Below are 27405 nucleotides of genomic sequence, written 5' to 3' on the forward strand. Positions count from 1 at the left end.
CTGGGTTTAGTGCATAAAACCGGCTTGACGCCGAGGAGCCGCTGGTGAGCCGCGGATCAGGGATATTGTTGGAAGTCATTGTAATTACCGGCTGCGACGTACGCTATAAAAAAAAAAACGCTGGCCAGACGCTTTGCAGAAATGCTCGGCGGCCGCAGCGGCAGAAAGCGTGTGGCCTTACGTACGCAATGTCCTAAATGTTAAATTATAAGTTTGAACTGCTGTGAAAAAGTACGCGAATCATAATACAAGCTTGCGAAATTTTATTACATGTACACATTACAAATCTTACTTGTAATCAAAAATCCGAAAATACATCCACACTTCTAAATACCACTCACGAGTTGAGTCACTGTCATTCATACCGTAGCCTCTCATCCCATCCCAACACCGGTGCTAACATATCCAAGGCGCCAGAAAATTATCAAACTTTACACTTAATTACGTAACTGACAGTCATATTTTACAAATATAATGTTAAAACATTGTCTTGATTATGTTTACATATTGTTAGACATTCAAGGTCCAGAGAGAAAAATAGCAACAGTAGCCTTACACGTGCATGAATGTTCAAAAGTGCAGTTACAGACAAACAACTTTCTCAACAGCGCATCAGCATGCGAGCAGTTCATGAGATAGAGATGCCAATATCCGCTTGACGTTAAAACAGTAACAATATTTGAAAAAGCAGAAGTTCCTGCATTTTAATTCCCGGTTACGGAAACATCACCGATAGCCATGTACCCCTGCCCCACTGCAGGTGACCTCTAACAGGTGCAACTCTGTCCACAATCTGGCGTTGTTACAACAACCATGGAAGAAAACCAATTATCTTTCAGGAAGAAAAACATAAAATGCACATAATGAGAGAGAGAGGGCGAAAATTACATGTAAGGAAAGAGTGAGATATTTACTGATAGATAGAAATAAGACAGTTCTCCGCATTTGAATCTGCTATGTTAAAATCTGAAGTGATTCGCAAGGACAACCTCGGAAATTCAGGAGGTTGACGTCAAGCGTTTGCGGAGTATGAGACTGGTCTTCAAGTTACCAAGTTCACATCATAGCCTCATGTTTCCCAAACGTCAATACTGACGTTGGTCAACCTCCTTTTCCTGTTGATGAGTACTGCCAGTGACACTAGGATTTACTTAGTTATACGTTTACCACATCTGTATCAATTGGTTACTATTATTAGACTGTAAAGCCCATTAAGTTCATATATTACAGGTGAGACAATTTCACAGAAATGGCGCGGCGACCAAAAAATGCATATGCTTACAGTACTCACTCATTTGATCATGGAATTCTTACGTGCTTTCGGAAGAGAAAACGCGTCCACAGTTTTTGCCTGCGGTCAACCTAGCCGACTCTTGAAAATACTCGGTCAAACTAGCCGCTCGGGAAAATTGTGTGCGGGGCTATACCATAGTATTCGTTAAAGCGCACTGAAAAGCAGTCTGCGTCGCAAGACGTATGCGTGTATTGTTCTATCGGTTCACTTTTTAGTACTTCAAGATACATTAATGCAATAAACATTTCTAAGGTAGCAATTTTGAGAAATGTACATTCAATTTGTATAGGCCATTTCTATGGAGACTTTGCTGTTGTCACACTTAAAGCCACATTACAGCCTCAATTCCCATAATTAGTTAATGATTCCATTTGATTTGAGTTAAGGTATGTCCCCTCTATGCGCCCACCACATGAAGAGCAATTTTACTGTAGCATTTTGGACAAATTTAAAGGTATATTGCATCTCCATGGAGACATTGCTGTTGTCACATTTAAAGCCACATTATAGCCTCAATTCCAATAATTAGTTAATTATTCCACTTGATTTGAGTTAAGGTATGTCCCCTCTATGTTTCCACCACATAAAGTGCAATTTCACTGTAGCATTTAGGAGACATTCACATTTAAATCATAGTGCATCTCTATGGGGACTCGGATGCTGTCACACTTTAATTTATATTTCAGCTTACATTTCCATAATTAGTTAACCATTACACTTTGGTTAAATGTGTCCACCCCATAAAGTGCAATTTCACTGTAGCACTTGGGAGAAATTTGCAGGAAAATGAATAGTGCTTCTCTGTGATAATGTAGATATTGTCACAACACTACAAAACAGGCTCAATTCCAATAATTAGTGAACCATTCCACTTGATTTGAGTTAAGGTATGTCCCCTCTATGTGTTGACCACAAAGAGCAATTTTACTGTAGCATTCTGGAGAAACAGAAAGGTATATTGCATCTCCATGGAGACATTGCTGTTGTCACATTTAAAGCTACATTACAGCCTCAATTCCAATAATTAGTTAATGATTCCACTTTATTTGAGTTAAGGTATGTCCCCTCTATGCGCCCATCACATATACATATATTTTACTGGAGTATTTTACATTAAAACTTACATTAAATACCTTGTGTGAATTTACTAATTATGGGATTTGAGCATACATTGTAGCTTTAAATGTCACAGGATTCAAGTTGCCATAGAGATGCATTCAATGTGAATTTCTCCAAAATGCTACAGTAAAATTGCTTAATATGTCGTGTACGCATAGAGGGGACCTAGCGTAACTGAAATTAATAAGAATTGTTAACCAATTATGGGCATTGAGCATCCACAATAAAGATGCGCTATACCTGTCAATGTAAATTCTCCAAAATGCTACATAAACATTACTCTATTTCTGGTGTGCCTATAGAGGGGACCAACCTAAACTCAAAATCATCAAATGTAGCTTTAAGTGTAGCAACATTCAAGTCGACATAGAGATGAATCATGCATTTCAATGTGAATTTCTCCCAAATGCTACAGTAAAATGTCTTTATATCTGGTGTACACATTGAGCGGACATACCTTTAGTCAAATCAAGTAGAATCATTAACAAATTATGGGATTTAAAACTATAATGTAGCTTTAGGTGTAGCTGCATTCAAGTCACAATAGAGATACAGTGGATATACAAACTTTTCACACCCCCGTTAAAATGCCAGGTTCTTGTAATGTAAAAGAATGAGACAAAGATAAATCATGTCAGAAATGTTTCCACCTTTAATGTGACCTATAGTGTGAACAATTCAATTGAAAAAGAACTACCTACCTTAACTCAAATCAAGTGGAATCATTAACAAATTACGGGAATTGAGGCTGTATTGTGGCTTTAAGTGTGACAGCACCAACGTCTCCATAGAGATGTACTATGCTTTTAAATGTCAATTTCTCCTAAACATATCCATTTCTCCAACGTCTCCATAGAGATGCAATATACCTTTTCAATTTCTCCTAAATGCTGCTGTAAAATCGCTCTTTCTGTGGTGGACACAGATGGGACATACCTTAACTCAAATCAATTGGAATCCTTTACTAATTATGGGAATTAACTAAATGTTCAGAATTAAACAAATGGAAAAATAACATTGGTTCCAACCCACCCTGATGACCACCAAAAAAGTAGTATCTAAGAGTACAAATGAATCCATTCAGTGGTAACTCTTAAATATAATTTCAGGTTGGACAGATTAAAGGTGTGGCAGGTTGTCAACATGGGTTGTGTTGACCAAGTAACAAAGTCCCAATCATCCCAGTCCTGCCTTCCATTTGGTGCCTAATCTAAATGGCCACACTGTTCTCCACTACAGCCGGGTCCAAGTAGGTGTATGGCACTGGTAACGTGGCGTTCCTGGCATTGACAGACTCACTAAAGGCTTTCAGTTCTGCCTGGAAGTTTTTTATCATGTTACAGGGTTGTGCCTCATAGAAATGCTCATCTGGGTACTGGCCAAGGGCAACCTGCATATGGAAGAGAATCAAAGTCAGCTAAAATAAATTGTTAAGCATTAAAATCCACACTTATATATTTTACCAAAATGTACAATGCTTAGCATAACTGTCGTTAATTGTAGGTCACGAAACTTGGCCGACTCACAAAGTCAGAGGCCTGCTTGCTAAGGAGCCACATGGTGGACATGCCCTGTGCTGTGGTGCCGACGTTGGGGAGGGTTTCCAGCATGGTGCTCTCAGTAGACTGCCCCTTGGTGGTGGGAGGTGGCTGTTGCAAGCTGATGGGTGTGTTGGGCATCCAGCTACCGTAGTCATACTGAGATACAAAGAAAAATGACCGGTGACTGATATGGTGTTCTTAAATATTCTTTGTGATGATAGTGACAAAGAGACACAAAATTGTTGAAATGTTTGGTTAATATGTAGAGGAAATAAAGGACTGTAGTAGTCCTACACCCACCTGTCCAGAGTTAACAGCAGAATGTTGGCAGGAAGAGATGAAGATCACCATGGTGACGAACTTCACTAATTCTGTCACAGTGGAAAAAGACTGAGGGATTCCTGGTAAAAAAAGAAAAAGAGGGGCGTGACTAATGGAGTAATGCCTGGGTAGAGCAGTGCCCCACCATTAACTTGTATAAACCTACCGGTCTTATCTTGGGCCAGGAAGCCATGGTCAAAGATATCCTTGATCCAAATCTGTAGTTCGTGATCGTTCTGGACCTCCGAGTTGTTCTTGTAATAGAAACCTAGTACTCCGTTAACAAATCTGTACAGAAGAAGAAAAACAAGATTTGTATAGTTAAATATAGCTACAGTACGTTCATCTACCAGTGGATGATACTTCGGAATACTCAGCTGCCTTGTTGTAGACTACCTGTGGATGATGTCCCACAACTTGAGTCCATCGTCCCTGTAGTAGAAGTTGGGGATGTCGTCCATTCCTCGTGCAGTGATGTCCTCCGTTATGCAGAGGGAGCTGTAAGTCAACTCGGCCACCGATCTTCTCAGCATCTCGATCATTCCCTCCCCGCCTGAAGCGGCAAACTAGAGTGTCCGATGGTACGAGGGGTTAAGCCAGGCGCAATTCGACTGTCCCAGATACATTTTCCACAAACACAAACCCACACATACATACACTAAGGAAGGTTGTTTAATATGAGATGCTAAGCAATGGTACGATTTTCATTGTTGTGTAGTGGCTGAGCAGAAACAACTTCCATGGTTGTGTGATACCTAATGTAGAGACCATACTGTACACATGTATTGTTTCTGTCCATTCAGTTCCTTACTGTACCTCAGTGAAAACTCCTTTTTCAGATATCAGAAGTGCCCGGGCCAGGACGTTGATCTGGAGGGTGTAGCGGCCGTGTGGAATCAAAAGCTACAATATACCAGGAGGAAAAGGAAAACGACATTTGTGAGGGGAATCTCAAGGACCGCACTGGAAAAAGTGTAAAATAGTTTTTTTTATTCATTACACTGCATTCCGCTATGTTACATTCTGCCATGCTACATTCTGCCATGTTACATTCTGCTATGCGATATTCTGTACCTTGTAGAGGGGGTGCACCATGGGCATGTTGCGCAGCAGTGATACCGCAAACACCTCAGCTAGTAGGTGGGTGCGAAGCAAGTGGACGTTGAGCTGGTGCTCTTGAAAGTCGGCGCTCCTCACAAAGATCTTGGCAAGGAGCCAGTCATACTCAGAGTCAGTGGGAAGGAAGATGGGGTTATCACCTGCAGGCTCTTGCTTCAGCTGTGGGGGAAGAAATAGGACCTTTTGGTGATATGGTCTAACATTTATCGTTGGGTAGCCATTATATTTGTCTCATGAACTGATATCTGTTTGAATCGGTAAATCACTGTCTACAGTGAAACAATTAAAACATTTGAGAAACAAGTTCAAGGTGGATGCAAGGTGCAAGTAGCCCGTTTGTGGAGAACCTAACAATACATTGCCTTGATTACATTCCATAAAGAGAGATAGTGTGTGGTTCGTGAGAGAGAATGTGGAAAGGCATGAAAAAGGATTTTAAATCTGTCTTGGGCTAGAGAATTGAGAGAGTGCAAGTCTTTAATAGTAACATTTTGTTCTTATCAGACCAGTGAATCGTTTTCCCAATGCCCTCAGATGTCTTCAAGTGTTGTTTGGCAAACGTTTACTCAGATTTACTTTTAAACTAATTACGCACAAAACACATGGCAACATATCAGAAAGCTGGCAGCTACATTACATGACACAGGAAGTTGGTATACTTGGTTGGGTGGATCGGCCTGGAACACACAAACCATTTCAAGTCTCAGACGTAAGGCCAATCTCACCTGAATGGCGATTGGCACCAGTGTGTCAACCGGGGTCCTGTAGAGCAGCACCAGAGGAGCGGCCATGTACTGCTTTTTCTTATTTATCACGTTCGGCTTTAATCCGTCCAGCTTCTTGTAGTCAAGCAGGAATATGTTTCCGCTCTGTTTGGGATACGATGACATGGGAGAATTAGTCAGAACAGCTTCTGAGATTACACTACATGGGAGTGTAGGGGGGTAACTTGATCAGTACCCCAGAGGCCCAGTAAAAGAGAGCCCAAGAGACCATACATTTTTGCCAGTCGTTTTTTAAAGTAGGTGACCAAAAAACATGCCAGCTAGCTGCATAAGACGTGCAGCATGCTAGCTAGCTGTCAGTCAAACGGCCAAGCGGCGGGGGGGGGGGGGCATACATTTTTGCTTAGTGTATGTAGCTCTTGGTAGTTGGTATGTTTCATGGTAACTATCTCATTTGACTTTCATTGACTAATGTGAATATTCAAGAAATTAATCATGTCCAAGAGGATTATCTCTAGTCTAGTGCCCCATACTGTAACTTGTAACACGATCATTTAAGGTAACCTTCAAAGATTTGTGTGAACAATTACTTGATTTCACTGGAGTTCCAGTTTGACATTCAGTACCTTCAATTCCTTTGAGAGGCTGCATGTTCCACTCAGGGAGGGCCTGACCATGTCTTCTGTGACTGGGAAATTATCCGGCAACACGGAGCAGCGACAGATCAACATAGGGTTGAAGCCATTCAGATACTGATACCCAAAGAACTCGTCTTCCTTCCAGTGTTTTTGTACGTAGTCTGGGCGGAGGAAATAAATTGAGGTGAACCACAAAATCTTCTGAGTTGCCTTAATTAATGGACCCGTTAGAAACCCTTTTACAACTTAAATATATTCATGTTTATTTCATAAGACATGTGGATGTAGTCCTTCCCTGATTCAATCTGCTTTCTACAATTTTGCTGCCCAGTAAATCAGGGCAAAGTTAAATCCTTTGTCCATCCATCCCATTCTGCTGTTGTCGGCGGTCTTCCTCTGTCTACTTTCTGAAAAATTTGCTAAATATCATGACGTAATAATAATGGGTTTTTATATTTATATTTTATTTGACATGTTCAAGTAGTAGTAGAGTACTTCCTATCCTGTTGTTAATACTATTGGAGATATGAAATGCCTCCCACCTGAGACGACGGTCCGTTTGCTGCTGAAGAGTTTACGGATTTCATCAAGATTTTTCCAGTTCTTCGTGGAGTCAGAATACCCCTTGAGTTTCAGCTCAGTTATCCTACGAATTGAGAGGCAAAAGAGCTATTTCAAGCACAACTTCACACTGCCAGTGTGAAACCAAGACATTATCCAAAACAATATGGATGAAGGCTATATTTCAGAAGTATTTTAAGGATCTGCTTCAGGAGACAATATTAAAATTGTCATCCAATTAGACATAAGTGATAGTAATGGTAAATTGTTTCCCTGATGCAGTCTTACCACATCTGGAAAGATATTTTCCATTTAAGCTAAGCACATAATAAATTATAATAGGGCAATTGCACAGTTGATTACTTGGCATGAATGCAACTTCTGAGCAAGAAAAAATACATGTTGAAGGAGTCCGTTTAAAGTGACATGTTGAAAAGTAGACATTCACCATTTGTTTTTATCATGGCAAACCCATGAGTTGTTTGACAAACCTGCATGTTTACATCCTTTGTATGGACATATTATTCACAGAAATGTTTAATTCATTTACACGTCTTCTGCATTAAAATGATTGTAAATAGGAATCATATTTTGGTGAGAGCCTTTTGAAAAGAGGCCCGATAATCTTACTTTACACAACACAGTGATGCCATCTGACATGAGACAATAAGACAATACTTGGCTTACTTGATGAACTCACCCAGTGGCAGCAGTGAAGACAAACTGGGTGGTCTTGCTGAAGGAGAAGCGGACTTCAGGAGGAAGAGTCAGAGGATTGTCTGTCTTTACGTTGCCAGGAAAACCCTCTTTGTATGTATCCCAACTGAGAAGGAGGAAGCGGGTGAGGAGGAGGAGGAAGCGGATGAGGAGGAAGCGGATGAGGAGAAGGAGGAAGCGGATGAGGAGGAAGCGGATGAGGAGGAAGCGGATGAGGAGAAGGAGGTAGAGGATGAGGAGAAGGAGGTAGAGGATGAGGAGAAGGAGGAGGAAATGTTTTGAGACAACTGGTCAGATATAATGCCAGATTGGACAGCTAGGCCAGATGTTAAACCATTATATTATGTATGTTATACAAATGGGAAAGTGAAAATATATTTCCCTAACCCTAATTCTTACACCAATTTTACATTTTAACTTAAAACTATATTAATAAACCCCATCTGATGTTTCCATTTTTCACCTCATTTATACAGTCCAACCTGATTAACACACACACACACACACACCACACAAGTTTGTACAGCTACCCTCATGGGGACCAGAAAATAGAAATTGCATGCTCCCTTGCCCTAAACTTAACCCTAAACCTAACCCTAACCTTAATAAAGTAACATTTATGCCTAAACTTTACCTAGATGTAATGCCTAACCTTAACCCTAAACTTAACCAACAACGCCTGGACCTTAAAGAAACCCCAATTCTAACTATAAAATCGATTGTAAGTTTGACCCTAAACCTAAACCCTGAGCCGGAAATTGACTTTTGCCTCACAGGGACCGGCAAAAGGTCCCAATGAGGTAAATTTTTTCTGGTTTTACTATACTCATTGGGACATTTGGTCCCCATTCGTTCAGTAAGACCTAACCCCAAACACACACACACACACGTTAATTTACCTTGTGGGGACCAAGACCTCCTTGGGAATCTCCTAACCCTCTCTGTAACCTTAACATCAATAACTTAACCTTGAAGCCTAAATGTAACAGCCCGGATGCCTAACCCAAAACCTAACGCCAAATCCTTAGTCTCCCAAATACTAAAGTTGGAAATTGCATTTTCCCTAAAAAATAAATCCTTGTGGGGAACAAACATTTCAGATTTGATTCTCTTTATGGGAAATTCAACTCCCAACATAGACGTGAATCACACACGCACAACACATACACCACTCACCAGTACTGCTCTGTCCTGGTCTTTATCTCCTTTTCCCTGCTATACTTGGCCAGATTACTTTCTTCATCACAGAGTCTTTTTGCTGAACAGGGAATAATAAATACTTTTTTATTATTATTATTTGTCAAAATAATATTTTACTGCATGTATTAGGGCCTTGTGAGTAATCCTTGTCCGCGTTCTAATTATTCATTTAATTGTGATGATTATAACTGAAAACTAATAAAAATACCACATTCAGTGTCTCTGAAAATTTGAATATTACTTAAGACCAATACAAAAAAAGGATTTTTAGAAATGTTGGCCAACTGATAAGTATGAACATGAAAAGCATGAGCATGTACAGCACTCAATACTTAGTTGGGGCTCCTTTTGCCTGAATTACTGCAGCAATGCAGTGTGGCATGGAGTCGATCAGTCTGTGGCACTGCTCAGGTGTTATGAGAGCCCAGGTTGCTCTCATAGTGGCCTTCAGCTCTTCTGCATTGTTGAGTCTGGCATATCGCATCTTCCTCTTCACAATACCCCATAGATTTTCTATAGGGTTAAGGTCATGCGAGTTTGCTGGCCAATTAAGAACAGGGATACCATGGTCCTTAAACCAGGTACTGGTAGCTTTGGCACTGTGTGCAGGTGCCAAGTCCTGTTGGAAAATGAAATCTGCATTTCCATAAAGTTGGTCAGCAGCAGGAAGCATGAAGTGCTCTAAAACTTCCTGGTAGACGGCTGCGTTGACCTTGGATCTCAGAAAACACAGTGGACCAACACCAGCAGATGACACGGCACCCCAAATCATCACTGGACTTCAAGCAACGTGGATTCTGTGCCTTTCCTCTCTTCCTCCAGACTCTGGGACCTTGATTTCCAAAGGAAATGCAAAATGTACTTTCATCAGAGAACATAACTCAACAGCTGTCCAGTCCTTTTTGTCTTTAGCCCAGGCGAGACGCTTCTGACACTGTGTCTTGTTCAAGAGTGGCTTCTCACAAGGAATGCGACAGCTAAAACACGTCTTGCTTATGTCTGAGCGTGGTTGTTTTTAAATCACTGGCTCCAGCTGCAGTCCACTCTTTGTGAATCTCCCCCACATTTTTGAATGGGTTTTGTTTCACAATCCTCTCCAGGGTGCAGTTATCCCTATTGCTTGTACACTTTTTTCTACCACACCTTTTACTTCTCTTCGCCTCTCTATTAATGTGCCTCTCTATTAATGTGCCTCTCTATTAATGTGCTTCGCCTCTCTATTAATGGACACAGAGCTCTGTGAACACCCAGCCTCTTTAGCTATGACCTTTTGTGTCTTGCCCTCCTTGTGCAAGGTGTCAATGGTCGTCTTTTGGACAGCAGTCTTCTCCATGATTGTGTTGCCTAAAGAACTAGACAGAGACCATTTAAAGGCGTTTGCAGGTGTTTTGGGTTAATTAGCTGATAATAGTGTGGCACCAGGTGTCTTCTATATTGAACCTTTTCACAATATTCAAATTTTCTGAGATACTGAATTTGGGGTTTTCATTAGTTGTCAGTTACAATCATCAAAATTAAAAGAAATAAACACTTGAAATATATCCATCTGTGTGGAATGAATGTATACATTATACAAGTTTCACTTTTTGAATGGAATTACTGAAATGAATCAACTTTTTGATGATATTCTAATTTTATGACCAGCACCTGTACAGTCGGTTATAATAACACGGCTCAACCTCCACAGTGCTTACCGGTGCCCTCTCTGAACCGGTGCACCTCCTTGTCCAGAATCCAACGGTAGACAGGGAAGTGGCACGTGTCTCCCTCTGGCGTCTTCACGACAATCTTAGACGGGAACCAGCCGTCTGTAGGTAAGAGTGGGAGGGACTGCAGGTCTAGCTCTATCAGCAGCAGTCTGCCAAGGGATGTGGGGCAACTAACCTCAAATGGACACGACGTCTGTAGACAGAGACAGAGGGAAGGAGTGATGGGGAAACCAGAGACACAGTGGGACATGGGAAAAAAAGAGGAAGCCAGAGGGACTTTAGAGATCAGAAAATGTGGCTTAAAACAAATCGCAAGTTCCTCGTTTGCACTTTTGACCCCGCAGCTGTGGGCGCGCTTTAGTGAGAGGTGTGATGATGCTTCTTCTTCTTACTAGTGGACACCTACCTACGAGCATCTCAGGTATGCAGCACAACGTTCCTCCGTTCAATTTCTACATAGCTAGTAAAAGCAGCTACGATTCATTAAGTTGTACTATATTACATACATTCCATAGAAGACAATCATATATATAAATAACAGTGTGTCGTGTGTGTGTTTTAAAGAAGGCCTATGTATCATTAGCTAATGGAAACGCAGTAATTTATTTCTGCAAAAAAACCTAACCGTTACACTGTCATGAAATATGATTATATACCGACTAAAAAACAAATAGGACATGGCCTGCTTATGAGTTGCCATGAAAGAACGTTAGATTAGTTCAGCTGAGAACATGCGTTCGTAACTAAATGCTTTTGGTTAGTTAAGTAGAATATTATGAACCAACACTGATTCGTAGGAGCTAACTATATAGAAGTTGGACAGCAGAACGCCCAGTACTGCTTACCTGAGATGTCATTTGTTATGACTTGTGTCGGAAAGAAAGGCTGAACGGTATTGGTTGTAGCCAAACACTCCAAAAATGGCAAACCAATGGAGAAGCATTATCCACACTTCCCACTAAAGCCTGCCCACGGCTGTGGGGACCAATAAGTGCAAACCGAAACTAGTGTTTCAATAAAAGAGGTCTCATACGTAAAAAATTCACATAAAAAGCATTGCAAGCAAATGGGTCTGTGTAGTCAAAATTAGGGGTGGTTGATGGCGAAATTCAATTAGATTTTTTAAATCAAATACATTCTATGATCTTGAAATATTTATTTTTGCGCTCTATCACAAGAAGTATTTGATTGCAAAAACTTTTTTTTATTATTTGAAGCGTCGTTCTTGCTTGCAGAACAATTTTTTTTATTGAAAAAGGAAAATGTTTTGTACTCGACAAAAACAAGTACCTCCATAGTTGACTGACTTACCGTGCCTTGAATAAAGCCTCCGTCCAAGTGGAAAAGCCATGTGCGTTTGCTCTCTCCTTTTTCACCAACCAGTTTGATGTAGACGTTGTTCATCGTGGTGGCATTTGCGATGTTGTATGTGTGGACAGTCACAACGTATTTCGCCATGTTGACTCTGAAATGTGTATATATATTATGAAAGGCTAATCTGCGCAGACTGCTCACCAAACTATTTTATTCAGTGTGAAAACCAAGCAAATACTTGCATGATCTTCATTATTCCATTTCGAAATACGTAAGCATTTTAGGCAGCATATTTCTGTTTCAATAACGTTTCCAAAGCCACACTCATTTAAAAAAGGTAAGGAGCAATTACAAAGTGTAATCCCAGCCACTGTTTTGGAAAAAGCTGAATGATGGTGCTGGAATAATGTAACCACTCTCGGATTTATATACAATATGGATGCCATCAAAATGACAGTTTTACGCTGTGCTGTGTTAACATTTATAGAGAGCATTCTTACAGTGGATATAAAAAGTCTACAAACCCTTGTTAAAATGCCAGGTTTTTGTGATGTAAAGGAATGAGAAAGATAAATCATGTCAGAACTTTTTCCACTTTTAATGTGAACAATTCAATTGAAAAATAAACTGAAATCTACGAGGGGGAAAAATGAAAACTAAAAACCTTAATAATAACCTGGTTGCATAAGTGTGCACACCCTCTTATAACGGGATGTGGCGGTGTTCAGAATTAACCACTCATACTGAAATTCATGTTAAATAGAAGTCATTACACACCTTCCATCATTTAAAGTGACTGATTAATTACAAATAAAGTTCAGCTGTTCAATTAGGATTTTCCTGACATTTTCTTAGTTGCATCTAAGAGCAAAAGCCTTGCTCTGCAGACCGCTTCCAAAGCATCAGAGGGATCTCATTGTTGAAAGATATCAGTCAGGAGAAGGGTACAAATGAATTTCCAAAGTTGTCCCGACAATATGACATTTTAAGTGTTTACATGCATGAAGCATTTCTAAGTGATATTCTTCAAGAATAAATGGGTACACAACATTCATTTATAAGTCCAACTACAGTAAAGACAAACTGAGATATTTCCCTTTGAGGCAAATATGGAATTTAAATAACAATATGGTGACATTTTGCACAATAGCAGTGAGCAAATTAGCAGTAACATTTCAAACAGAAAGGAATGATATCCAAAACACTGTAACTGCCAATTGCATTATGGTACATTTCATGCAATATAGCCTACTGACCTCAAATTCATCATATTGTTACAATACACAATTAGAGACCAATGTTTCAGATTTCATTCACTTTTTCCCACAGCTGTGCTCTTTTGCTTTATTAAAATATCTCCCAAATCATAATTTCCTTACCTTTTTGGGCGAATTCCTGTTGAGCGGTTAAGTGGTCCTTAAATGTAATGATTCTTTTTAGTACTGCTCTTTATACCTGTCTGTTGGTGGGTGTACAATCATATAAGTGGGTGTTACTTATCACCATTGATCTTAGCATTTTAACGTCAATTCTGTTGGTAGTGTTGATAGCCAGGTGTTGCCCAATCAACTTCTTTAGAATCTGAGGTAATGCCTCTTGATAACGCTAGGCATGTTTTGAAATTTGAAGTCCCATGTTTGAAATTTGGTTCTAACACATTTCATATGAAACATTACCAAACAGGTTTGCGCAAGTCTTGTATAGCCACTCACTTGCACCCACTGTGTACATCCTGTATGTGGAAATTCCATTAGAGGTGTGTGGCACACAATTTTTTTCCAGGTTCAGGACCTCTCTCCTAATCATGTCGGGACAAATACAAATATGCCACAGAGGATGCTGTCATTCAGTTCAGACATTTAAAGGCTGCAGGGACAGCGGAATTTAAACTCTTGAGAAAAACTTCACTGTGTCCAAATTGTACTCCTGCAGAACAAATACAGGACACAGAGGTCTGAACCAAGGTAAAACCAGGTCCAATTCATGGACTTAGAGTATGGGTCATGAGGAGCCCATATACATAGTTATTGATTAACAGAGTCACCTTTCTTCTCACACCCTGCTGATGACTAATAGGCAATGACAGCTATGCCTCTCCACTGCGGTTTAGGGAATGTTGAAAAGAGAGACGCGTCCTTTGGCGCAAATCTTGCCAAGCAAGTTCTGGCTGTTATCACACTGATCAGTTAACCGGGATGCATGTCAGTACAAAGAGATGGTGGGACAGACTTCACTTCAGAGACAGAAGACTTACAGATGTTATGAACTGGCTTGACCTCTCCCCTTTGGTCTTCAGTTAAGGCAGATTGTCTTGTCGTTTATGCAAACACAATGCTGACAATTTGCAGAGTCAGAAACAGACTTGTTTTAATGCTATGACTTCTCACCAAGCACATACAGCATATATACAGTACAGCACTGCAACGTATCAAAAAAGAGGGACTTCTTCATCCAACGATCTAAAGCAAAAAGTATATAACACCACAATCCAATATTTTACAATGTGTTAGAATACCTTTTACCAACAGAATGCCTGTTGGTAAAAGATCCCTTTTGCTAGTGTGGGCTGGGCTGAGTTTGATGGGCAGCTTGTGGGCGTGGTCACAGGTCAGATCTGGGGGGAAGGGACAGTGAGGAGGCCAGTGTGCTTCATCTTGTTGATGCCTCCATCCAGAGTGGCCACCCGGGGGTAGTTCACCTTCACCAGGTGCGTGGCAAACTGTCGGGACACACACCAAGGCAAGCCATTACCAACATGAAACATTCATCATCAGCACTGTGATGAAGCAGCTACTCTATGGGTGATGAGGCCCAGATCAGAGTCAGTTGTTGAATCCCCCCCCCCCCCACTTAGGTCATTAAGCAAATGGTCTTAAGAACGACTTACACGGTATGTTTTCATACTCTCCCCTGTCCTTGTTTTAGGCTGGAGAAGAGCAGGCAGTGAACCCACATTCATCATCTAATTCATTGGGGATTGTGACCTTGCAGTCCTTCAAACCACACTTTTCAAATGTTTGCCAGCCAGCTCAGAACACATTTCCCGGTTAAATCTCCTCAAACAGTGAAGTGACAGAATGAATCACAGGTACTTTAATCTTAATGACAAAGAGCTGACTTGTTTCTCGCGAACACAAACATCAACTAACACGTGCACATGCTTGCAAACACGATCACACACACAATACATTTATTTTTGGTTCAGTGATGATCATTCTTTCAATATTTCATGAAGATCCTGAAAGTGGACTGTCACAGACTTCAGCTGAAATCTCCAAATGACCAAGGATCTTCCATCATGCCCAGAGGCCCACATGGTGGGACCGAAAAGGGCAAGAAAACAGCCCATTTGCCAGAGAGAAACCAAGAGGGAGGGTGAGAAAGGATGGAGACAAAGGAATATGAAAGGTGAAAAGAGCAAATACAGTAGACCGCATGAGTATTCACACGTCATGCTGGGATGAATCCAAAATTGATTTAACTGTGCTTTTTGTGATTTTTCTAAAGAAAAAGTGAAATGTGAAAGTCATCATCATCATCATCATCATCTTCCGCTTATCCGGGGCCGGGTCGCGGGGGCAGCAGTCTAAGCAGGGATGCCCAGACACTTCCTCCAGCTCTTCCGGGGGGACACCGAGGCGTTCCCAGGCCAGCCGGGAGACATAGTCCCTCCAGCGTGTCCTAGGTCTTCCCCGGGGTCTCCTCCCGGTGGGACGGGACCGGAACACCTTCCCAGGAAGGCGTTCCGGAGGCATCCGAAACAGATGCCCAAGCCACCTCAGCTGACCCCTCTCGATGTGGAGGAGCAGCGGCTCTACTCTGAGCTCCTCCCGGGTGCCCGAGCTTCTCACCCTATCTCTAAGGGATCGCCCAGCCACCCTGCGGAGAAAGCTCATATCGGCCGCCTGTATCCGGGATCTTGTCCTTTCGGTCATGACCCAAAGCTCATGACCACAGGTCAAATGTGAAAGTCATATTTGGATTAACAAATAACAAATGAAATCAAGTGATTTATTATATACCACCCCCCGCGCCCGCCCCCAGGATGGATAGAAACAGAGTATGGATTGACCACATCATAGTGACTCCAGCTTTTAGAGGAAGCCAAGAAGACTCAGTGTTGCAACAGCTGCTGAAGGTGTTTCTAAAATGTATGGACTCGAGGGGGGTGAATGTTCACTGAAGTGGAGTATACACAGTGTAACGCAACAAAATGTCCACTACAAGAAAATGGGGCTCGCCGACCGAGCAGCAACAGAAAACTACCCATCACCGAACATAATTTAAGGTAGGGTGGTGCTTCATCCCAGGTCACACTAGAGTGAACCATTGTTATATTCAGTCCTCTACCTCAGGCAGTCAGTGTGAGATTTAACAACACAGCTGAATTAATCCAGCTCAATCACTAAAAATGATGTTGTTACTGTGTTCAAAATTCAAAAGGTCCATGACCTGCCATTTACATCATGAACAGAGATCTGTCAGCTCTCTTCGGGGACTGGAATGAGTTGCTCATCCTGGATTTGGAGGAGGAAGGAAATACTGCAGTGCGCGTCTGTAGCCTTGGGCTATATCTCCGGTCTGCTAATAAACAAACCGAGATCTCAGTGCTACTGTACAGTCTCTCAGCAGATGTGTATTCTGGTATGAGATTTCAGTACTTATTGCTATGGGTTTTGGTTGTTCAAATACATATAGCATAATTTAGCACAGCAGAACGGCATGATTCAAAATCACCACCGGATTGCAAAGTAAGAGACTGCATGATGTAAAGGAGGGTTTGGCAATTACTTATTCTGAACGTTTCCCAGCCTACTAAAGTCGTGCAGGTTTTGCAATGTGTTTGGCAGTTAAAGAGGAAGTTTCTGTTTTTGCAGTGTGTTGTAAACCAATTTTACAAAATTCTATCAAATCGCTTTGGTGGGGGGACCGCAATGTAACCCTCTGATGGCCTAGCTGCGCTAGCTCGTCCCTGCTCTCACTGTGAGAACTGAGAAAGTCGCATGCATAGAGAGACAGTCCGACGATTACTTCAAGCGATTTGTGAACGTACAACCCTGATTCCAAGAAAGTCTGGACGCTGTGTAAAATGCAAATAAAACAGAATGCAGTGATGTGCAAATCATTTATCCCTATGCTTAATTGAAAATAGTACAAAGACAACATATAGAATTTTGAAACTGAGAAATGTTATTGTTTTGTGGAAAAATACATGCCCATTTTGAATTTGATGCCAGCAACACGTTTAAAAAAGGTTGGAACATGGGCATGTTTACCATTATGTCGCATCACCGCTTCTTTTACCAATACTCTGTAAGCATTTGGGAAATGAGGAGGGCAATTGCAGTAGTTTTGAAAGTGAAATGTTTTCCCATTTTGCTTGATACAGGATTTCAGCTGTCAACAGTTCGAGGTGTCCTTTGTCGTATTTTTTGTTTCATAATGCGCCATATTTTCAATGGGTGACAGGTCTGGACTGCAGGCAGGCCAGTTTAGCAACTGATCTCTTACTATGGAGCCATGCCGTTGTAATACATGCAGAATGTGGTTTGTCATTGTGTTGCTGAAATAAGCAAGGCCTTCCCAAATAAGACATTGTCTGGATATCAACATGTGTTGCTCCAAAACCTGTAAACAGATGTGTCACCCATGCCATGTGCACTAATGCACCCCCATACCATCATGGATGCTGTTTTTTTAACTGTGCACTGATAACAAGCTGGATGGTCCCTCTCTTCTTTAGTCCAAAGCATTCCCAAAAATGATTCCCAAAAATATATATTATATATTATATTTTAATTCGTCAGACCACAGGACATTTTTGCATTTCACCTCAGTCCATCTTAAAGTAGCTTGGTCCCAGAGAAGGTGGTGGCGTTTCTGGATCTGGTTGATATATGGTTTCTTCTTTGCATGGTAGAGTTTTAACTTGCATTTGTGGATGCAGCAACATACTGTGTTCACAGACAGTGGTTTTCGGAAGTGTTCCTGAGCCCATGAAGTGATTTTCACTACAAAATAGTGTCTGTTTTTAAAGCAATGCTGCCCGAGGGCCCGAAGATCACTGCCATCCAATACTGGTTTTTCGTCCCTTGCATACAGATATTTCTCTGGATTCTCAGAATCTTTTAAAGATATTATATACCATTGATGACGAGATCCCCAAAATCTTTGCAATTTTACGTTGAAATATGTTATTCTTAAACTGTTGCACTATTTGCCTGCGCAGTGTTTCACAGAGTGGTGAACGACTCCCCATCTTGACATTTGAAAGACTCATCCTCTTTGGGATGCACTTTTTATACCCAATCATGTTACTGACCTGTTGCCAATTAACCAAATTAGGTTTGGGATGTTCCACCAGGTTTCTTTTGGCATTACACAACTTTTCCAGTCTTTTGTTGCCTCTGAAGCTGCTGACATCAAATTCAAAGTGAGCAATTATTCAAAAAACAATAACATTTCTCACATTTTATATTTTGTCTTTGTACTATTTTCTGTTGAACATAGGGTTTAAATGGTTTGCACTTCATTGAATTCTGTTTCTCTTTATAATTTACATAGCGTCCCAACTCTTGGAAAAAGGGTTGTATACATCTTTTTGATATTTGTTGTTATACCCCTTTGACATTTAACCCCACCAAGAGGGGACCCAAACCAGTGCAGGTGACTCTTTGAGTGATCCACAAAGCCGGCTCAGGATTGACTTAGGGATTTGGGGATTTTGTCCTCTCATCTGAGGCCGAAGATGGCCCAAGGTGACAAAGTTGGCCATTTTCAAAGTTTGCCTTCTTTCCTTAGCAGTCCTAGTTGGTATTCCTAGTTCAGGGGTTATACTCCTGATCTGATCCTCTTATCTACACAGTGATGGGGGGGCAGCATCTTCACCCCTTTAATCAGTGTGACAGAATCCCACCTTTGAGAGAGAATTTTTTCTTTCTTTGTGGGTTCTGGCTGCTTTCATCCACTTGTTTTCACAATACTTTTTCAGTGTGGAAAGTAAGACAATAATTACTCATAGATAAGCAAGATATGTCCATATCCAGGGTATTTATTCCCAAATGAGAAATAGGAAGTCGTCTACACCATCTGTCAGAGCAACACTAATGGATGAGATAATTGAATAGGGCTGTAGGGTGGTTAAAGCATCTGACCAGAAACCGAAAGGTTGATGGATGGAACCCCTGAGCCAGCAAGATGAAAAATCTGTCATTCTCTCCATGAGCAAGGAAGTAAACAGTAATTGCTTCCAGGTTGTTCCTGTTAAAGAGAATGTGTTGTCAGTCATACTAAACTAATAGTAATATAATATTTTTTTCATGAAACATAGCCTAAGTGAACCAAATACTTTAAACTAAACTCTGTTTTCTGACCTTATGTTTGTAACAATAAAGACCTTAAAGAGACAGACTGACAGAATAAGTAACAGGAATGCCAAAGGGTAGTCACATTTCTGAGAAATACCTAAAAGTCCAGCAGTCACGGGTGTAAGTTAGAAGAGACAAGTTCTAAAATAATGAATGCAATATTGCTTTGTCATTCAGAAAATGGACCTGTGCTACAAGCTCAACCACAACGCGCTTACAAAGTGAGCAACTTGTCAACACAATGTCAATATAAATTAATGATTTTATACAGGGAAAAAAATTAATAGACAAATCATAGTTTTAGGCTTCATTTGGAAAAACAGTGAGCACAGACATACGGCGAGAACAGCCTCTCCCCCACAAACAGAAAGACGGTATTTAGAAAAGGATTTGGCTCCGGGAAAACACATACTGTTCTCATGTCTGATGAAACCAGCCATGACTTCAGTATGATGTCTGTAGAGCATCAGAAGGTGAGACTAACTGAATCAGGTTCAGTCTGGGTTGTCAAACTGGCAGGGGGACTCAATTATTTACTAATTTTGCTCCCCTTAGCAGCAGACACAGTTTTATTTTGTGTTTGTTATTGTGTGTGAGTGTGTGTTACTTCTCTTACCATGGCGGCGCTCTTCATGGAGTGTCCGATGACCACGATGACGCGGCCCCTGAAGCTCTGAAGAGTGCCTGTGGCGGGACACTGCGCCAGCTCCCCGTCGGCAGAGAAGGCCGTGCTGTAGGGGATGTTGACGCTGCCGGAGATGTGTCCTCGGCCAAAGCTGGACACGCTGAGGGTTAAGGGGCGGGGCTTCAACAAGGACACCTGGTCGCACATTCATGCCATTTATCACTCTCATCAGTAGCAACTTCGGTGAGCAATCAGGGTTAGGAGCCTTGCTCAAGGGCACACTGACAGTCCACCCCCCGTCGCCTCCAGGATTTTAAACCAGCCCCCTTTAAGTGAAAGCCCAGGTACATGGGTCCACGTGAAGTCCACCACGGATATGACAATGTACTTTTGACTGTTCTAATTATATCGCTAGGAAGTTCATAATAAGCAATAACGCGCCTCAGGGGTTTGTGGTGTATGTTCAATACACCGTGACTACAGGCTGTGATCCAGGCGCACGTGGAGCCGTGCTTTAGAATAATCCACAGCCATATACCACTCCCCCGTGTGCTTTATGGGCTTATTATGAACGGCTGATTTCTCTCCCTTACAATGTTAAGCGCCGTTCGGCTAACGAATGACCTACTTCCGTGTCAGTTCAAGATTTTGGAAGGTGGGGACAGCGAGACTGAAAGTCGGTCCAGTCCCTCACCCTGATCCAAGTCCCAGGCGTTTAAGGCTGCTGTAGCAGCAGGAAATGACCGAGTGGAGTGAAGAGTACAGCAGACCGCGGTTTCACTTTTATGGTCTTAAGATAGTGCAACTGGACATCATTTGAGGGTCCAGCACCGTGATGAATGTCAGGCTGCATATGCAGTTGGCTCAGATTTACAGGCAATACATTCCCCGGGCCTGTGTTCACACTGTCAAGCTAATATACTCTCCATAAAACACAAGGATATATGGTGGATGAGTCCCGTTGAGGGCAAGCTAAAACACGTAGCCAAGGCCATGGGAGGTCGCAAGCTCCATTCAGAGTAATTGCAGACACCACAAAAAAATAATAAATGATTTCGCAACCTCGGGATGATGAAAACTACAGGATAGTACATCAGTGATAAAAAATAATAATAAACTATTGGCAGAGAACCCCCGCCCCCCCAACACAAATAGCATGACCGTACGAGTCAGTGTCCGCCCTACGTAGAACGTTTCATCGTGCGATTGGCAAAGCCTTTCTCCAGAATTAAATGGAAGAGGGATTCGGGACAAAAGAGGAGAAACCGTCGAGGAAATGGAGAGCCAGACAAAACAAAATGACTTAATCTCGGTGGGCGGTGGGGGGGGGGCGGCGACTGGGACTGGGAGAGTGTTAAAATTGCCATTGTGAAAGAAAAGACATGCGCTGAGGGAAAAGTGAAAACTAGACGATGAGAGAGCAAGGGGTAGAACAAAAAGAGGACTCATATAATTGAATAATCATTCTCCATATAAAAATGAAAAGAAAGAAAACTGCTCCATTTCCGAGTGTGTGTGTGTGTGAGTGTGCTTATCAACATTATCACTTTATAATTTGAACAGTGCTCTGCTGCTTTCCTGGAGCTATTAGGCCAAATATTTCATTATTAGAGAGAATGGAGAGGCAATTAAATATGGTTAGTTACAATAACTACTGCATGATAAACATACTGTTACGTTTCTATTTATGAGACTTGAGCTAGCGCATCTTTGCTCTGGAGCCACTGAATCTAGGGAACGCTATAAACAAAATCAGCAGTGTGCTAAAGGCAACACCAAAAGCTCAAGTTCTGGATCTCAGGAATAGCTTTAATAGGTGTGGGATGTGAACACTGGATTTCTGTGATCAAATTAATAACGAATCAACTTATTTTAGGACCAAGGTGAGACCCAGAACTGTGGTCTATCCTTGAGCATGATGATCAGCATGCAGTGTGGCCCGGGGTAGGCAGCTTTAAGCGGGCCAAAACCTTCTTTGTTCTTCTGGGTCAGGCGCCCTGGGGAAGCCTTGTGTATCAGGAATCGTTAGAAAAAAGAGAATTTAATCTGAGGGATGAGGGTTGCCAGATATTCCCCCAACTAATCCCCCTTGATAATGGAGCTCTAACACCCCCTTAAACAATTACCATTCCGCTGATCTCAAACAATCACTCTTAAGAGAGTGGCTCACTTTTAGGATGAAAGAGCATTACATACTGCTGGAAATTCAAATCCTGCATGTGAACCTGCTAGTGAAACACAGCCAGAAGAAAACAAAATGTAGTCTGTGCACAAAACTGTGTTTTTGAATGACATTTTGAACTTTTTCTGGAATGGTTCAGCCAATGTGGATTACTAGGTTATAGAATCTGGCAACATGTTTTAATTCTAAGGGATTTAGCAGTGGTATTCACGATGTGTGTGTGTGTGTGTGTGTGTGTGTGGTCTACTCACTTTAGAATGCATACAAATGCCACAAATCTAACCATTCATCCAATCACAAATTGACAGGCATTCCAACTCTTTTCATTCCTCCCAGAAGGTATTGCATTTAAGAAGTAGAATTTCACTAGTTAGGTTTAACAAGGTTAAATTATGATTCTAATGAAATCTCACCGGCACCACATTCTCCCTTCCAATTTGATTGGCTCTTATCCACATTGTTTGGCTGTTAAAATGTACCAGATGGGTTCACACCCATTCATATGACGGGAGGATTTTCTTCAGAGACTTCAACACCTTTACCTTACACAAGGTCAATTCAAATACCGACAGTCTCACTTTAAAATTCTCCTGACTGACAGGCAGGTGAAAGTGCCTTCTCATATAAATCAAATAAGACTCACACCTCTGAAATGTGAATTTTAGGAGTATTCCTCCACAACGTAACTAAAAAGTCCAAAAGGGATGTCTGGCTAGAAACTACTTCAATCAGTTCAATGCCTTAGAAGCCAACATCAATAGATATTGGCAAAGGTCAAACCATTTATCAGATGAAACTTGCAGCAGGTATAACAAGCTTGGAGGTGTGCAGCTGTCAAGGGGAAGAAGTGATGCTAGAGGGGGTGTTGTTACATTAGTCCACTCAGGAACAATTTGCAACGGATGTAAATTAACAAACCCATGAAAGGTCTCTAACATGCTACGGGTTGGTTAATAAGCAAGCAAAATTGATTTGTCTTAGACCCAGTCCTCCACGCTCTCAGAGGAGAGCACATAAGGGAAGTCAGTTCTGCTACATGGCGCCAGTGCCATTCACCCAAAAAGTATACAAACGGTCACGTGAAAACGTTAGTACACCCCCAGGAAAGTTGTCTTTTATTTGTTACCTACTCAAATACGTGAATATTAGAGCTAAATTCAAACCACATTCATTGATGAACATAACCCAATATAAGAAATCACAACCAGTTTTAAACCAGTTATGCAATTCAAATGAACAGAAATGCAATTTCCTCATGCGGACAAATTTAGTACACCCCTACTTTTAACTAGAATCAGGTGGACAAAAACAGGTGCTAATGATTAGAAAATAATTTGAGAGTATCTTGCGAGGGTCCAGTCTCCCATAATGATTAGAAACTTTCTGGTTTGGGTTAAGGTTTGGTTAAGACCATGTGTGTGTTAACACCATGCCAAGATCAAAAGACCAATCCAAGGCCCTCGTAAGAAAGATTATTGCCTGAGAACACCACTTCTAACACTGGTTAAAAATTCCAGGATCGGAGCGCACGTAAGCTCAATAAATTCAACCCTGTCCACCATTGTCATTTGCGTGACCCGTTTTTTGTCCCTCTTCAGGACCTGGCCGGGGAGTGTTAATCCTTTTAGAAAATACCGGCATTCCTGTTGCAGAAATATTATTGGCAATAACTTTTAATCCTTGATAGTGAAGATAAGCTTGCTTTTTCCTTCCTCTTTCTGGCACGGATATTGATTAATTCACCTACATTACCCACGCCTTGCCATAAAACAATCTTGATTTAATTTAATTGTGTCTATTCACCAGCTTTCCACAAAGAACTCATCATTAAATCATACTTCTGTTTTTGAGAGGACAGCATCAAACTTTTCATTCGAGGAACCTAACCACCTTTAGATTATAATTGAGTGGAGTGCCATTTTCCCAAATTTTCTTTAAAGAGCTTCTCCTGCTAACAGATGACCAGCCGGTAGCGTCTTGCTAAAGAGTTATATCATAAATCCGTTTTTTTCATAGTTCACAAATATCAACTCAATTAATTAATTGCTATCAAAATACCAGGTGCCACTACTCTACATCTAAATAAAGAGAATATATATTTCCAAGTACTAGCAGTAGATCAGCAGTTGCCGGGCTTCTGGCTTGTCACACCGAGCCGGGCTTAGATCAGTGACCGCCTGGCCGGGGAGAGAGCTACGTGACCGGGGGTGACTCCCGGTGGCGCGCTACATGCCGTAAGTGATGCTGTGTTATCTTGTGTTATTGGCCTTGGCGGCGTCTCCAAAGAGCGGTCGTCTGCTTAGATATGCTTTCCACCTCTAGGCTGTGTTGGTGTTGTGCTGCACCACAAGCCAAGGCTGAAAGCCCAGTGTCCGCCTGGAAAAAGAAATATTATTGGCAATACCTTTTAATCCTTGATAGTGAAGATAAGCTTGCTTTTTCCTTCCTCTTTCTGGCACGTATATTGATTAATTCACCTACATTACCCACGCCTTGCCATAAAACAATCTTGATTTAATTTAATTGTGTCTATTCACCAGCTTTCCACAAAGAACTCATCATTAAATCATACTTCTGTTTTTGAGAGGACAGCATCAAACTTTTCATTCGAGGAACCTAACCACCTTTAGATTATAATTGAGTGGAGTGCCATTTTCCCAAATTTTCTTTAAAGAGCTTCTCCTGCTAACAGATGACCAGCCGGTAGCGTCTTGCTAAAGAGTTATATCATAAATCCGTTTTTTTCATAGTTCACAAATATCAACTCAATTAATTAATTGCTATCAAAATACCAGGTGCCACTACTCTACATCTAAATAAAGAGAATATATATTTCCAAGTACTAGCAGTAGATCAGCAGTTGCCGGGCTTCTGGCTTGTCACACCGAGCCGGGCTTAGATCAGTGACCGCCTGGGCGGGGAGAGAGCTACGTGACCGGGGGTGACTCCCGGTGGCGCGCTCCATGCCATAAGTGATGCTGTGTTATCTTGTGTTATTGGCCTTGGCGGCGTCTCCAATGAGCGGTCGTCTGCTTAGATATGCTTTCCACCTCTAGGCTGTGTTGGTGTTGTGCTGCACCACAAGCCAAGGCTGAAAGCCCAGTGTCCGCCTGGAAAAAGTGGCGGTTCGTTAGGATCCATCAGCTCCACTGTAATAGCCATGTCTGTTCAAGAGGTGGGCTTTGGATCAAAGATTCTGACAGACCAGGGAGGGATATAAAACAAGCTCACTCCTCACTGTGTGTGGGAGAGTGTGTGTGTGTGTGTGTGTGTGTGTGCGGCCAAGCGCGGATGTGTGTATTTAAGACTGCCGCTGGTGTGCGCGTCCGTATCAGTGGATGTGCCAGTAATTTACAGCTTATCAAATTTCTAAAGAAAACGACTAGACTGAATCGCCGCGAGGTCAAACGTGTCTGAGGACACAATAAAACAATAACCTCCCAACAAACTACCATCATCACAAAGAAATACCCGGTCCCCCTCCCGGCAAAGCTGTTAAACCGGTGGTGATAGACCCCTAACGATCTGCCGTGCTTTCCCGAGGGACTGGGTTTCTAACGCAGACACTCTGAAACGCAGCTAGTGGAACCAGCGTAGCGGGTCTTCGGTCTTGGTATGTGTCACACGCGACACCGCCCGAAGGTGAAAAGCATATTTAAACAGCGGACCGCTCTCTGCAGGCACAGCCAAGGCCAATAAGGCATGCATTTATTCTGGCGGTACAGTCTTTTACGACACGCTATAAATCCCACTACATAGGAAAGCATAACACACAGGCTGTTTTTATCCTTGTGTGTTGCCGTGGCAAAGATAGAAACAGCCTCCAGGTGAATGAGGAGGCATGTTTTAATAACTGTCCCGGAAGACCTGCCCGCTATGTGTTCGCTAGCTCCTTGCTGCTGTTGCCGGGCCGAGTTCATTGTAAAAGCGCTTTGTGACAACAGGTGAGCTCAACAGGTGTTCATGTAATAGTGGCTTTATAAATGAATTGAACTGATCAATTCATAGATGGATTGAATTAATAGTCACACGCACACTAACATTCTTTCATTGTCGGGACCTGAAACCTAACCCATAAGTCCATGATCCCTAAAATTGGGATTCCCTAAAAGTAACCCCAATTCTAAACCGATGTCTAACGATAGGTTTTACCCTAAACCTAACCCCTGAGCTGGAAATCCCATTTTTGTGAGAGACAAATGAAACATTGTGGGGACCAATTTGTCAGGTTTTACCACCGCTGCAGGGACTCCAGGTCAACCCGGATCACACACACTCTCTAATGGATACTCCTCGATGCTGCGGATGTCAACGGCAAGAATCTTGGGTTTTCCGGCCTTGCTCTTCTTGGTCTGGCCCCCAGCCGACAGCTCACACAGGTCAATGAGGTCCTCAGCAGAGATCCGGGGTGACACCTCTGCTTTCAGGTCACGCAGCGCCAAGGGTTCCCGCGACTACAGAGAAAATGAATGGGGGGGTGGGGGGAGGGTTAAGGAAGATCTTGAACATCTTACAATATAACAATAATGCAATTCAGTGACACATTCCAATACCATTGTCAGTCTATGGAAACCTCAGGCTATGGCCTTATTGGCAGCAAAGGAGTTAGTATTTCTGGCAGAGGGTTTCGGATAGGCATCTTGTTTCCCCTGTCCAAATACGATAGCATAATGCTGCCCAGGAGGCTTCGATGAGCAGTGTTAATGGAGAGGACCTAGCCGGGGAGTTGAAGGGCACCAAGGCTGTTTACCATCAAAGGCCTAAAAGTATAGCCAGGTGCCAGGAGTCTGTGTGGCACTAAGGTGCCAGCGTCTCTTGTAAACAGTGTGCAGCCGAAAATGGAAAATGTCCCGTTTCACTGTGTAAGCCATCTTGAAATCACCACAATGTCTACATTGCAAATTACTCATGCATAATGTCACCTTAACCTTCAGGCTCTCACAATACATTGTCTGGGAAATATCTGTAAGGAT

At 41.9% G+C, this 27405-nt stretch overlaps 2 protein-coding genes across 2 annotated transcripts in view; both read right to left on the bottom strand.

The window, feature by feature from the left end:
* Positions 1 to 3030: 3030 nt before the first annotated feature.
* On the bottom strand, positions 3031 to 13928 carry LOC105020997 (hydroperoxide isomerase ALOXE3-like). The gene is made up of 15 exons (XM_010888425.5): positions 13638 to 13928; positions 12256 to 12409; positions 10930 to 11137; positions 9212 to 9293; positions 8019 to 8141; positions 7300 to 7403; positions 6746 to 6918; positions 6120 to 6263; positions 5350 to 5553; positions 5092 to 5178; positions 4672 to 4841; positions 4442 to 4563; positions 4255 to 4355; positions 3940 to 4110; positions 3031 to 3803 (listed from the first exon to the last, which is right to left on the bottom strand). Exons 2-15 carry the CDS (start codon positions 12400 to 12402, stop codon positions 3624 to 3626), a joined length of 2016 nt encoding a protein of 671 aa, XP_010886727.2. The 5' UTR covers positions 12403 to 12409; positions 13638 to 13928; the 3' UTR covers positions 3031 to 3623.
* A 671-nt stretch (positions 13929 to 14599) lies between these two features.
* The window catches only part of tbck (TBC1 domain containing kinase), a 47615-nt gene continuing 34809 nt past the window's right edge, over positions 14600 to 27405 (bottom strand). The window contains exons 24-26 of the mRNA XM_013140655.4: positions 26723 to 26886; positions 20242 to 20401; positions 14600 to 14977 (exon numbers count right to left, since the gene is read on the bottom strand). Coding sequence (XP_012996109.2) covers positions 14867 to 14977; positions 20242 to 20401; positions 26723 to 26886 — 435 coding nt within the window. The 3' untranslated portion in view covers positions 14600 to 14866. The remainder of the gene's footprint in view (positions 14978 to 20241; positions 20402 to 26722; positions 26887 to 27405) is intronic.

The sequence above is a fragment of the Esox lucius genome, chromosome 25 (genome assembly GCF_011004845.1).
Source record: "Esox lucius isolate fEsoLuc1 chromosome 25, fEsoLuc1.pri, whole genome shotgun sequence".
In the NCBI taxonomy this organism is placed as follows: Eukaryota; Metazoa; Chordata; class Actinopteri; order Esociformes; family Esocidae; genus Esox; species Esox lucius.

Bases quoted from the DNA above. Each gene is read 5' to 3' on its own strand.
- LOC105020997 (XM_010888425.5), bottom strand. From the start codon at position 12,402: ATGGCGAAATACGTTGTGACTGTCCACACATACAACATCGCAAATGCC. The intron at 4,111-4,254 runs GTGGGTGTAGGA...TTTGTATCTCAG, and splicing joins CTGCTGTTAACTCTGGACAG to TATGACTACGGTAGCTGGAT. The intron at 3,804-3,939 runs GTGAGTCGGCCA...TTCCATATGCAG, and splicing joins GCAAGCAGGCCTCTGACTTT to GTTGCCCTTGGCCAGTACCC.